Source organism: Gallinula chloropus (assembly GCF_964237585.1).
Source record: "Gallinula chloropus genome assembly, chromosome: 19".
NCBI classification, from domain to species: Eukaryota; Metazoa; Chordata; class Aves; order Gruiformes; family Rallidae; genus Gallinula; species Gallinula chloropus.
Genome location: NC_140104.1, coordinates 12397610 through 12411644, shown reverse-complemented (window position 1 = coordinate 12411644; position 14035 = coordinate 12397610). Strand labels below are relative to the sequence as shown.

The following is a 14035-nucleotide window of genomic DNA, read 5'->3' as shown; positions in this document are numbered from 1 at the left end:
TCAGCTGGTTGTTTCTGAGAAACATCCAGTTATCAGTTTCCACACGGCATCCTTGAGCTCCTGGTTCCTCATGCTGTAGATGAGGGGGTTCACTGCTGGTGGAAACACTGAGTAAAGAAATGCCAATACCAGGTCCAGAATTAGGGAGGAGATGGAGGGGGGCTTCAGGTATGCAAACACGCCAGTGCTCACAAACAGGGAGACCACGGCCAGGTGAGGGAGGCAGGTGGAAAAGGCTTTGTGCCGACCCTGCTGCGAGGGGATCCTCAGCACAGCCCTGAAGATCTGCACATAGGACACCATGATGAACACAAAACACCCAAAAGATAAGCAGGCAGTGACCACAATGATTCCAATTTCCCTGAGGTAGGCATCTGAGCAGGAGAGCTTGAGGATCTGTGGGATTTCACAGAAGAACTGGTCACCAGCATTGCCATGGCAGAGGGGCACTGAAAATGTATTGGCCGTGTGCATCACAGCACTGAGAAACCCACTGGCCCAGGCAGCTGCTGCCATGTGGACACAAGCTCTGCTGCCCAGGAGGGTCCCGTAGTGCAGGGGGTGGCAGATGGCAACGTAGCGGTCATAGGACATAACAGTGAGAAGACAGAACTCTGTGAAAATCAAAAATACATAGAAAAATATTTGAGCCAGACATCCTGTGTGGGAAATGGCCCTGCTGTTCCACAAGGAATTGGCCATGGATTTGGGAACAGTGGTGGAGATGCAGCCAAGGTCAGAAACAGAGAGGTTAAGGAGGAAGAAGTACATGGGGGTGTGGAGGTGGTGGTGACAGGCTATGGTGATGATGATGAGGCCATTGATGAGGAGAGCAGCCAGGTAGATGCCCAGGAAGAGGCAGAAGTGCAGGAGCTGCAGCTCCCGTGTGTCTGCAAAGGGCAGGAGGAGGAACTGGCTGATGGAGCTGCTGTTGGACATCTGCTGCTGTCAAGTGTGGAGACCTGTCAACGAGGAACATGTGCAGTGACAATTTACTTATCTTTTTTTTTCAGGAAATTCTCTTCCATTTAACACTGCTTCTTTGTATCCAGGAAGACTTTTGGTTGGTCCCTTCTTGGAGGTCTGCGTTGTGCTGCTTTGAGCGTGCCACTGCTGGGAGGAGGCTCAGCTGTGGCTCTCGAGAACTCAGTCCTGCCTGGCAGCAGTCAGTAAATAGAAGGATGGTGTGATCTCAGACTAAATCCCCTGTGGATAAGAATGAGCTTTTCAGCACTGTCACTCCAGTTTCACCCATGGGCAGAGCAGAGCTGTGGAGCTTTGGTTTTCTCCTGCCTGTACCTGAGGGGTGTTTCTTCTGTCAGAACTCCCTGACATTGCTGCTGCAGTGCCAGTGAAACCTTCCCCTGAGTGCAGCGTGGGGACAGCTGCTCTGTCCATCAGCCCTGGTCTCAGCTTCCCAGTGCTGGGTTCTCTGCGATCACATCCCGGTGTTCCCTGTAGAACATCAGTGTTGGCACTGCGTGGGATATCAGAGATTTACCAAATCCCCACTGCCATGGCATTTCTGGGAGCAGCTGCCTCTCCCTCCCTGACAATGACTCTGCTTCCTGGACCTGTCCCTGGAACTGCTTCTCTTTGTCCATGTCACCTCCTGCTCTGTGCTCACAGATCTCATTCCAACTACCCTCTGCTCAGCTTTGCTCTGGAGATCCCTCCACGCATCAGGGCACTGGAGATGCTCTGACAAGTCCTAATGACCAATGAGTTTGCACTGCCTTCTGCATAGTTATCAAGAGAAGCTCAGCTCCTGCTCCGCACCCAGTCCACAAGAGAGAAAATTCAAAGCAAAGTCCCTTCACCTGGAGTGGAAAATGCATCCTTGGTGTTCTTGAAAAGTGCCTGGGAAGTTACCAGGGATCCGTTGGAGCTGGGAGCACACCTGACCTACAGAGCACACTTTGACAGCAGAAGGACCCTACGCTGTCCTTCCATGGGTCACACCTGCCACCCAGAGCTTCTTTGTGCACCAACGTGGATGGAAGCCCACCAGGCAGGCTGAGTGCTGACCCTGGTAGGAGCAGGTTCTCTACCCCAGCACAGAGCCCTCATGGCACAGGGAAAGCCCTGGGCACCCCTGGGTGCACATGCTGCTTCACACCTCTGCAACCATGGCCAGGAGAAGACAGCTGTCCTGCCCTCTCCCTCTGATGGGGCAGAAGGGCATCCCTTCCAGGCAGCACTTTCTGGTCCTACAGAGAACCTGTCCTCCTGACAGACCCCACACACTGCCCCATGTCTCAGCTTTATGAGATCCCTCCAGGAACTGAACCTGCATTGCCCTGCACCCACAGACATACCAGGCAGAGTGCTGTGGAGATTTCTCCTCCAGTGAGCTCTCAGCATCCATCAGCTCTCTCAGCCGCACAGGTCTCCCCTTGGTGCCTACAGGCAGTGTCCCCAGCCCTGTGTGCTTGGCAGAGGAGCTGCTCCTGGGCAGAGCTGTCTCTTGTCAGGGCTGCTGGGTTGCAGTGAGCTCCCTCCATCCCAGGAGCCCAGCCCAGCTCACAGCAGAGGAGCAGGCGAATACGTCACATACTCCATTCCCCAGAGTCTCCTGTGAGGTGTCCCTGGAGCTCCAAGTAACTAACTTGGAAAGACACTAAGTCTTTATTGCCTTTCCCTCCCTTGGCTGGGGAGAAATCCTTCTGTCCATCAGTCCTTTCTCCTGACCAAACCAGAGCTGTGCAGGACAATCACCTTTCCATGTCTCCCCATGAGACAGGAACCCCCGGCAGGGACAGGGAGGTGACTCTTTCCCCCTGTGAGAGTCACTCCAGATCCCTTATCCTTGCTTTGCAGCCCTGGGGCTCGAAGGGGATGCAGCTCTGACCTATGACTTCCACAAATCCATTGTATCTTGGATTCCCCTTACCCCAGTTTTGGTGGCACAAAAATCAAAACCTTCTGCCATGGAGCTGCTGTTCCCAGCTCCCATGGGAATTACTGGGAGCAGAGGCAAGTTTCCAAGATCCCCTTCTCCATGAGAGTGGCCTTGATCTGATGGAAACTGTGTGTCACCCCCATTCACCTGTACCCATAACTGAAGACCAGGAATGACTCTTTGGGAGCCCATGGGAGAGGCTTCTGCTCCTCATGCACACCTGGGAGTTTGTGAGACAAATCAAGATTTTAGTTTTCCTTGTCAGAAATCTCTCCTCACTCCTGTCTTTTACTTCTGCAACACTTTTCCATACCCAGAGGCAGCAGATGTCCAACAGCAGCTCCATCAGCCGGTTCCTCCTCCTGCTCTTTGCACACACATGGGAGCTGCAGCTCCTGCACTTCTGGCTCTTCCTGGGCAAGAGTTTAATGATCATTACTGTAGCCTATGACCATTGACTCCACATGCCCATGGATTTGTTCCTCTTCCACACCTTGTTGAATAGGTACTCCCCCTCCTCAGCTGCATAGGGAAGAGAAGATGTAACACAAGGTCAAGCACTGGTAGAGTTTGAAAATGATGTCAGGCACTGTTACAACCATTCCCTTGGCTAGGAAAGCCCTGAGCCCCAAGGTTACTCGTGCTCCTAGTGAGGGAGTTTTCAGGCCAGTAAGATCCTTCATCCCTCGCAGATGTTGTTTGGGGGCTGTTGCTGGGTATTGAGCGTTTGTGAAACTTGATGCTGATAGAGCTGCAAAGTGATGTCAGGCAGTGTTAGGACCCCTCCATTCAATGGGAAAGCCTTTAACCCCAAGGTTACTGGTTCTTCTAATCCCCACACTGGGGAGGTGTCCAAAACCTTTTTCAGCCCACACACATATTGATTGGGAGGTATTTCTCTACATCTAATTGTTTCAAAGGTGGAAGCTGGTAGAATAACCTTGACACAACAATAAACCCATCCAGTTCTCTCCTTCCTCTGATTGAGTGGCACAGGGGGATAGGGATTGTGGGTTGGGGTCAGGTCATCACACATTGTTTCAGTTGCTTTTTCCTCTTCACGGGGAGGACCCCTCACAGTCTCCCCTTGCTCCAGCATTGGGTTCCACCCACAAGAGACATTCTTTTATAACTCCCTCCAACATGAGTTCTTCCCACATAGCTTCAGATCAGCACCAACTGCTCCAGGGTGGGTCACTTTAATGGGGTGCCATCCTTCAGCAACAGACTGCTCCAGCCTGGGTCCTCCACAGCCCTGCCAGCAAAATTGCTCCAGCAGAGGCTTCCTATGAGGTCACAGCCTCCTTCAGGGGTCTGCACCTGCCTGAGCACGGTGTCGCCTACAGGCTGCACAAAGAATCACTCTTCCACATCATCCAGCATGGGCTGTAGGGAAACAGCCTCATTCACCATGGTCTTCTGCATGGGTTGCAAGGGAATCTCTGCAATGAGGCTTGGAGGACCTTCTCCCCCTTCTTCAATGACCTTGTTGTATGCAAATTTCTTTACACTTTCTCAGTCTTATCTCTGACAGCAAAAAGCAGCAGATAATTTTTAATTCCTTATTAAATATATTTTCACAGCAAATATATTTTCCCTGCCCCTCTGCCATGGCAATGCTGCTGACCAGTTCTGTGAAATCCCCCAGATCTTCAAGCTCCCTTGCTCACGGGCCACACTCAGGGAAATTATGGCAGGAGCTTGTTTGGTTTGTAGGTGTTTTGTGTTCATTGTGGTGTCCTATGTGCAGATCTTCAGGGCTGTGCTGAGGATCCCCTCGCAGCAGGGACGGCACAAAGCCTCCCTCACCTGGGAGTGGACTCCTTGTTTGTCAGCACTGACATGTTTGCCTACCTGAAGCCCACCTCAATCGCCTTCCTATTTACAGATTCACAGGTTCACAGAATTTTTGGGGTTGGAAGGAGCCTCCAGAGATTATTGAGTCCAACCCCGCCGGCCAAAGCAGCTCCCTAGGACAGATCGCACAGGTCGGTGTCCAGACAGGTCTTGAATATCTCCAGAGAAGGAGATTCCACAACACACTTTAGCAGCCTATCCCAGTGGTCTGTCAACCTTACTGTGAATATTTCTTCTCCATTTTAGTGTTGAAACTCCTATGCTCCAACTTGAAGCCATTGCCCTTTTTTCCAGTCTCCACAGACCACTTAACCTGGTAGTGGCATTTCTTTCATCGGTGTTTCCACCAGCAGTCATCCCCCTCATCTACAGCATGAGGAACCAGGAGCTCAAGGATGCCATGTGGAAACTGATGACTAGATGTTTCTAAACAGCAACCAACTGATCATCTTCTTCATTGTATTGCTGGCCCTGATGATTCAATGAAATGTAATCATGCTGAAGAGATTGATGGAGATGTAGCTTAAGAGACAATTGACACAACTTTAATATAAGAATTTTCATGTTTTTACGAATAGATTTGTTTTGGATTTTAGTAGATGTGATTTTTCCCCAGCTGAGAGCTGAGCACCACACAGTGGCTTGTTCTTTAAAAGGAAGAGGGTGGGGGGACAAGTTGGGGAGGGGGAGAGCGAAGGGAATGGAAATAAACCCGAATCCAAGGAAACAAAACCCCACAAGTTGGGTAAGGATGGTTTACTAGAATAGCAGAAAGAGAGATATAACAATGATAACAGGACTTTGTAGCAAAATATATGAAACTTATGATACACAATGCAGTTTGTCACTAAAACACACAACTCAGGCTGTGCTGCCCAGACCTGTCCCGAAAACAGAACCGTCCCCAAAAACTGCATATCCTGGAACTGTGTCCTCCTCCTCCAACAAGCCCCCTCTTTTATGCTGAGCATGATGTAATTGGCATGGAATACCCCCTGTGGCCAGCTCGGGTAACCTGTCCTGTCTGTGTCCCCTTCCTTCTCCTTAGTAGGGAAATAGGAACAACTGAAAAGTCCTTGATTGCTTGGCAACAACCAGAAACATCAGGGTGTTATCAGCACTGCTCTCATCCCAACTCCAAAACATGGCATTCCATCTGCTATTAGAAAAGAAATTAACTCCATCCCAGCCAAAACCAGCACTCTGACATATTTTCCCCGTCAAAGGGGCTGGTTGGGGAGGAGTGGTCATGGCATGGTGCAGCACTCTGTTATTGTTGGGTTTGTAAGGTACTCTCTGTGCCATAACTGAGTGTGAGTGCAATTGGGACTGATATTCTTCCACTTTTACGTTGCTTTTGTCAGTAAACTGTCCTTATCCTGACCCACAGAGGCTCTGTCTGTTTCTCCTCCAGGAGTGAGCGAGCAACAGGTGGTGTTCAGTCATTGCTTGAGGCTGAACCACCACAGATTCCAAGCCACAAGCAGTGAGCTTCTCTAAGAGAAAGTTCTTGAAAACTGTGTCCAAGGCCGTGCTAAAGTCAAGGTAGACAACATGCACAGCCCTTCCCTTGTCCAAGAAGCAGGTCACCCTGTCATAGAGGGAGATCCGGTTGGTCAAACAGGACGTGCCCCTATGAACCCAAGCTGGCTGGGCCTGATCACCTAGGGGTTCTTCATTAACTGGATAATACTGCTCAGGATGATCTGCTCCATCAGCTTCTCTGGGACTAAACTCAAACTATCAGGCCTGTAATTTCCCTGGTCATCCTTCTGTCCCTTCTTATATAGGGGGTTACGTTGACTGATTTCCAGTCTGTTGGTACCTCTCCAGTCATCCAGGACTAATAGAAAGTGGCTTGATGAAACCCCCTTGCCAGCTCTTTCAGCACCTTTGGCTGCATCCCATTCAGCCCCACAGATCTGTGCACATCTCTGTGGTGCAGCAGGACCATCTCCTCCTGGATTGAGGTGGGCTCATTCTGCTCCTTGTCCCTGTCTCCTAGCTCAGGGAATTGGATTCTCTCTGTACAACTGCTCCTATTACTAAAGACAGGGGCAAAGATTTCATTAAGCACCTCAGCCTTGTTGTTCTTCCCTGAGTGTTATACACCCCCACGCTACCCCAGGAAGAGCCCAGAGTAATGCCTAAGGGGCATGACGTGTCTTCCCTGGGGCTGGGGGTCAGGGCTTGGCCTTTCTGCTTCATCAAACCAACACAGGCCTTGCTCAGCATCTCAGCTGATTGTACATTGACTTTGCCTACAAACCAACATGGCCTCCAATTACCTGTTCTAATGAGTCCCTGGGGAGGCTCAGCCAGCAGTGGCTCTCAGCAGAACTCATTAATACTTCAGGGGACTTTGGCTTCTGCTTTTGACATGGAGTTTTTTGTGTAATCTCCTCTCAGTACCTGAGCTTCAAGGACTCAGCACCAAATGCACCCCAGGGCTCATTAAAATAAAAAAGCAAGCCCTAATGAGCTATGTCTCTTCATGTAATTATCTTCAAGTCTTCAAGAGATGTACAGATCATTGAAGCTGTTTCAAAGGGAGCTCAGAGTAAAATTGATTTATTTTTAAGGTTGTAGGTTATTATTTTCACTGTAGAGGAGAGGTGACAACCTCTGACTGAGATTGATCCAGGGTGCCTCCTAAGGAGGTCTGGACTGGTCTGAAAGAGGGTCCCTTGAGGACTGACACTGTGGGGACAACCTTGCTGCACAAGCCCACCATGACTCTCAGCAGCCAACTGGGACTTGCCTCCCTTGTCCTTACATCAGGTCTCTCTGCTGCACTCCACAGTGGGGCATTACAGCCCCTCTGTACCAGCTCCCCTGCTTTCCTTAGAGAAATGGCTGCACACAGGCAGCACACAGGGAGTTATTTTCCCAACAACACAACAAACTTGACAAAATTCACCATTAAATTCAACACTCCTCACTCTATGCCAAGTGCAATCTGCCACCAGTGAGGTTCACCTGCCACAAAGCTTAACCCTGTGAGAGATGTTCTAGTGAGGAAGGAGACTGTGAAATCACCACAACTCAAGAGCTGGCTAAAGACAGAATGAGTCCCACAACTGCCAGAAAGGCAAGGGTTTAACTCCCTGAAACTCAGAGCAGCAGCTAGATGGTTGAGAGGTGTCTGAATGGTCCAAGGGGAAGGGAAATCTAGAGAGCAACCAGAAGCACTGGTGTGCAGATTCACTGTTGGAACAATGGTCAATTGACTTTGGACAAGTAGAAATATGTGACAGACAGAGGAGATTAAATGCACAGCTGTCCTGTTTCAGGCCAGGCAAGAGTTCACCTCCCCAAGCAGCCAGCAGAGGTGAGCTAAATTAGCAGAGGTGACCTGAGTTAGCACAGCTGAGCTGAGTGTGTCCAGGCTGTTTTACACACCACCTGACATCACTCCCCACAAAATGGGCTGGTTGGGGAGGGGCACTCCTGGGTTCCTTAAGGGCAGTCTGAGTGTGGCTGTGGCGTTTGATTGGTCCTTGCATTGTGCAGTACCTTGTGATCCTTTGGTCAGTAAAGTACTCTCTGTTATCACTGCATGTGAGTGTAGTTTGTGATGTGCTGTTATCATTTTTTCACAGTGATTTTGTCAGTAAACTGTCATCCTCCCAGCCCACAGAGGGTCTGTCTGTTTCTCCTCCAGGAGTGAGCATTATAACCTGATCCTTGTACATGAGTGAGCTGGGAGAAATGAGAAAAATTTCAGCTGCCTTCCAGGGGAGCGCATCATCACCTGGCTACTGCGATGCTGAGACAATGGGGCACGCAGCCTGGAATTAGAAGGCAGGGAGGCCAAGCAGCTGGGATCCCTGTTCAGAAACAGAGTCATTGACAAGGTGATTGGAAAGAAGTCTCAAGCCCTCAGCCTCTGGAGGCCACTTCTGTCAAGTGTGGGGGAAGGTACCTGTTCAGTGAAGATGTCATGTGTTGGCCGGGCAAGTGCATGACCACAGAGCAGAGTGTGCAGTATTTGAGGGGATTAGCCATGTGAGAGATGAATTACTATGATCCTGATGATCTGCAGCTATCCACCAATCCTGATGAAGTCCAATGTTCCTCACCCATGTGGTGTAAGTCTGTGTGGAGTGCACCAGCATCATATGCCAACTGACTGGCAGTAATAGATTGGGGAAAGGAAGAAGCACCAACAGCTGCTGAGGTGTCTGGCCAAATCCATCTATTTGAAGAAAGTCTTTGTTCCTCCCTTGTCTCAGCTGTGGATAAGTTGTCTTGAGAGGTCTGGCAACTCAAAGAGGATGTGTCCTACTGCCCACCTGGGCAGAGAACAATTTTAGCTATCCGAAGCTGTCCTTCCCCTGTTCCAGAAAAAAGTACACACCAAGAGGCATCCTGTGGTTCTCTCTGCATGACCATGGCAAAGACATGAGGAGGTGAGATGGGAAACCCACCTCCAAACCTGAGTGAAGAAGCTGCAAGGAAAAAGTTACAAAAAGAGATTTCTCCAGGAATAACGCTACACCAGTTTCCAGTAGACAGCCCACCAGACTGTCATTGTGCCTGGGATTCTCTTGAAGGGACTGCTCAGCCTTTTTTTGCAAGAAGTAAACAGCAAATATGATGAACAAGATTAGAGGGCAAGTTTGCAGAGGTAAAAGCCATCCAGCTGGCTTTAAGCATTGCCAGATGAGAAAAATGGCCAAACCTCTACCCCTATACTCACTCCTGGATGATGGCAAATGCCCTGTGGGGGTGATTGCAGCAATGGAAACAAAGCAACTGGGAGTGCAGAGGCAAACCCATCTGGCCATGATGTAGATGGTGTGCAAAAAGGGGTAGATATTGATTGTCCTGGTTCTGGTCAGGCCACAGTTATCTCACCTGTGCTGACTGCTTGGGAAGTTGAGTTAGCCCTGGCTGTTTTCCACACCACCTGACAGCACTTCTCCATAAAGGAGCTGCTTTGGGCACCACTCCTGGGTGCCTCCAGGGCAGTCTGAGTCCAGCTGGGGTGTTGGGTTGGTTCTCCTGTCCTGCAGCACTCTGTAAGCCTCACGTGGGTAAGGTACTCTGTGTTCTCACCGGGTATGAGTGTAATGGGCTGTTTATTGTTCTAGTTTCATGGTGCTTTTTTCAGTGAACTCTCCTTATCCCAACCAACAGAGGCTCTGTCTCTTTCTCCTCTGGGAGTGAGCCTGTGGTGTGTGGTGCTCAGCCACTGTTAGGGGCTGAACCACCACAAACATTTAAATTACTCTCTCCTCTTTTTATTTATTTTCTATCATGTCCTTTAATGCCTCTTGCTGAGGCACCACAAGTCAGCTGAGGCTTCTACGTGCACGCATTAACCACTGACACATCGGAGCTTCACTTCCAGCAGATCCTGGCAAAAACATCTGTGGTTTTACACAGAGAAACCTCAAGAACTTTTCCAACCAGAGATGATCTGCTCCTTATGATCTTGTGATGTTCTGCATCAGGGGATAACCACAACAGGGGGTAGAACCAACACATCATCCTCTTTTGTGACCAATCCAGCATTGGTGACACGATAACATATTCATTGCTGCCCAGTGCTTGCCCAGCATCAAGGCCCTTCCTGATTCACATGCTGCTCCACCAGAATGTAAGCTCAGGGAGCGCTGGTTGTTGTGAGGGAGGACTGCCAGGGCAGCTGACGCCAACTGCCCAAAAGAATCTCCCATGCATGATGACATCATCAGCGAGCAGGGTTAAACCTCAACACCCGCACATCAAGGGAATTCAGACATGAGTGGTGAAGCAGCAGTGTCAAGGAGGAGGCTTTGGGCATTCTGCGGATGCCATAGTAGCCAGGGCTGCTACACTGGAACCTGGCCATGAGCACACTGGACAGCACTGGGAGGAGTACAACCACCCAGGCAAAGGCACTTACTATCGGTTTGACTCAGCACTGGTGTGGCAACCAGCAGAGAGTCCAGGATTGGGAGGGGCTGGACAGGACGAATGTGGAGGAACTGTCACGAGGTTGAGAGAAATTCTGCCAAGATAGGGTTAGGGGTCTTGTGTGGAGAGGCTGAGAGACCTGGGCTTCTTTAGCCTGGGGAAGGGGAGTCTGAGGAGAGTATAGGGGTAGCTCAGAGAGCTTGAAATTTCCTTTTCAAATAAATGGCAATTAAAAATAGAGGTTCAGAAATGCCATTCTGAGGGTAGTGCTGTAGTGCTTGGAGTTACTTGGAGGAAGTGTGGATGAGCTGGTTGCTTGGTTTATCTGGGAACAGCTGGCGAGGAGGGGGAGACAGCAGTACAGGTGAGAACAAGGTGGGGAAAGGGGTTGGGTGCCTGCAGCCTGCAGGGAAACTGGCACAGGTGTCGGGCAGTGTGAGACGGGCTGTGGTGCAGATGGCCAAGAGTGCTGGCCAGGCTGAAAGGGCCTGATAGAAATGCTGTTCCCCCTTGGCTGTGGCTGATTTCCCTCCAACAGAGGCCTCAGAGAAGACACATTGTCCTCACAGACATGGAGCACCCTTGCCTCCTTGAACTCAACCTAGGGAGGCAGCCATGTGTCATACCCCTGTCCTTCCCTTGGCAGCACACTCCCCACATCCAATGTAAGAGTCTTGAGACACAGGTGAGGGTCAGGATGTCCCTGCCAAGGGGCTGGGGCTCAGCACTTGGCATTTCTGCTTCATCAGACCAAGCCAGGGTGTCCTCAGCATCAGAGCTGCCTGTGCTTTGCCTGGGTTTGTCCTCATGGCACTCACTTGAAAGGTGTAAGATGTTCATGGGGCAGCTTTGTCAGTAATGGCTCTCAGTAGGGCCCATGAATACTTCAAGGTACTTTGGGCATTAAGTCTGACATTTTGAGAGGTTTCTTCAGTGTCCTCTTAGTATCTGAGGTCTGTGGACTCAGAAGCAAATATACCATGGGGCTCATGAAAATACAGAAAGCCTTAAAAAGCATATCTGTTCAAGTCCTTTTCATTAAAAAAATCCAGACTTCTACAAATAATTGGATTTCAGTTAGGTATTTAATGATGAACAGTTCAAAGGAATATTACAATGGAGGATATTTTCTCTTCACGACTATTTCCTGTCATGGCTCAGTTGATAGAAGCAGTGACAGCCACATTCTGCAATGGGTCTCAGTCTCCTAAGGAGATCTGGACAGGCAGGAAAAGCAGTATTTTCAGATCCAACCCTGCATAAAGAATCTTGCTCTTCCTCAAGCCCAGCAGTTCCCCTGCTGGCCTCCTGGGACTCCCAACACTTTTCCTGGCATCACCTGTGCTCACAGGCACAGACAGATTTCTCTGACAACAAACAGCAGTTAAACATGTCACAGTTTAATACCCATGAAATCTCTCTCCTCAGCTGCTGCTACGGCCAAGCAGCGTGTGAAGGGGGTCAGCTCTCAGAGGAGATTCTCTCCCAGAACAGTTTCAATCAGATCCATAGAAAGGTCACTTTTCAACACACAGACCTTCTCACAGAACAGTTCATTAGACTGTTGAAAGATGGGATGTTTTCCAGCTCTCTGAAGTTCAAAGCAGGTACAAGAGAGCTGAACGGCATCTGAACGATGAGCAAGCAGAGGTGAAAACCTGTGAGCAAAGTGAAGTGCATAAAACCAGCAAGACTGCTGAAAAGATGTCCTTAGGCATGGCTGTGCCATCAGGAGAGGTGGAAACACCTGAACGACAAGGGAGATGAAAGAGGCAGACTGGTGGTGATGCAGGTACAGGGGAAGGGGAGTGTTTCTCCTGCTACCATGTCTGAGTCAAACAAGACCTGGAGACACTGCATGAGGAATGGGATGAAGGTGTTACTACATCAGAGACAAAACAGAAGGAAAAATGCACACAGAAACGAAAAGTCCCTACTAAATACAGACTGGTCCTAATGTGAGTTACATGACCAGCGATATGCAGAAGGAGATCAGCAGTTTATTGCTGCTTAGAAACATCCAGTCATCAGTTTCCACATGGCATCCTTGAGCTCCTGGTTCCTCATGCTGTAGATGAGGGGGTTCACTGCTGGTGATACCGTAAAGGAATGCCACTAACAGGTCCAGAAATAAGGAGGAGATGGAGGGGGGCTTCAGGTAGGCAAAGAAGGAAGTGCTGACAAACAGGGAGACCACAGCCAGGTGAGGGAGACAGGTGGAAAAGGCTTTGTGCCGTCCCTGCTGCGAGGGGATCCTCAGAACAGCCCTGAAGATCTGCACATAGGACACCACAATGAACACAAAACACCCAAAATACAAGCAGGCACTGACCACAAGGACTCCAGTTTCCCTGAGGTAGGCATCTGAGCAGGAGAGCTTGAGAATCTGTGGGATTTCACAGAAGAACTGGTCAACAGCATTGCCCTTGCAGAGGGGCAGTGAAAATGTGTTGGCCGTGTGCAGCACAGAATAGAGAAACCCACTGGCCCAGGCAGCTGCTGCCATGTGGACACAAGCTCTGCTGCCCAGGAGGGTCCCGTAGTGCAGGGGGTGGCAGATGGCAACGTAGTGGTCATAGGCCATGATGGTGAGAACAAAGTACTCTGTTGAGAACAAAAATGTAAAGAAAAAGGTTTGAGCCACACATCCTGTGTAGGAAATGGCCCTGGTGTCCCACAAGGATTTGGCCATGGCTTTGGGAACAGTGGTGGAGATGCAGCCAAGGTCAGTAAGAGAGAGGTTGAGGAGGAAGAAGTACATGGGGGTGTGGAGGTGGTGGTCACAGGCTATGGTGATGATGACAAGGCCATTGCCCAGGAGAGCAGCCAGGTAGATGCCCAGGAAGAGGCAGAAGTGCAGGAGCTGCAGCTCCCGTGTGTCTGCAAAGGCCAGGAGCAGGAACTGGCTGATGGAGCTGCTGCTGTTGGACATCTGCTGCTGTCAAGTGGGGGGACCTGTCCAAGGATGAAAAGGCACAGTGAGAAGTTAGGGAACTCTTCTTTGAGGAAAACGTCTTACAATTCCTATTGACTCTGTATTCAGGAAGACTTTTGTCGTGTCCCTTTTGGGGTTCTGCTTTGTGCTGGCTTGAGTGTGCCACTGCTGGGAGGGGGGTCAGCTGTGGCTCTCAAGAACTCAGTCCTGCCTGGCAGAAGTCAGTAAATAGAAGGATGGTGTGATCTCAGACTAAATCCCCTGTGGATAGGAATGAGCTTTTCAGCACTGTCACTCCAGTTTCAACCAAGGGCAGAGCAGAGCTTTGGAGCTTTGGTTTTCTCCTCACTGTACCTGAGAGAGTTTATTCAGTCAGAACTCCCTGACATTGCTGCTGCAGGACCAGTGAAACCTTCCCCTGAGTGCAGAGTGGGGAG

The 14035-nt window shown here is 50.0% G+C and overlaps 1 protein-coding gene and 1 pseudogene across 2 annotated transcripts; both read right to left on the bottom strand.

Annotated features, from left to right (window-relative positions):
• On the bottom strand, positions 1-939 carry LOC311199067 (olfactory receptor 14A16-like; the record flags this gene model as incomplete). Its single annotated transcript, XM_084273111.1, has 1 exon — positions 1-939. The coding sequence occupies one exon, from the start codon at positions 937-939 to the stop codon at positions 1-3; it is 939 nt and encodes a 312-aa protein (XP_084129237.1).
• Positions 940-12673: 11734 nt separating this feature from the next.
• On the bottom strand, positions 12674-13595 carry LOC311198992 (olfactory receptor 14A16-like; annotated as a pseudogene). Its single transcript has one exon. The product of its transcript is annotated as an olfactory receptor 14A16-like (transcript).
• Positions 13596-14035: the final 440 nt, after the last annotated feature.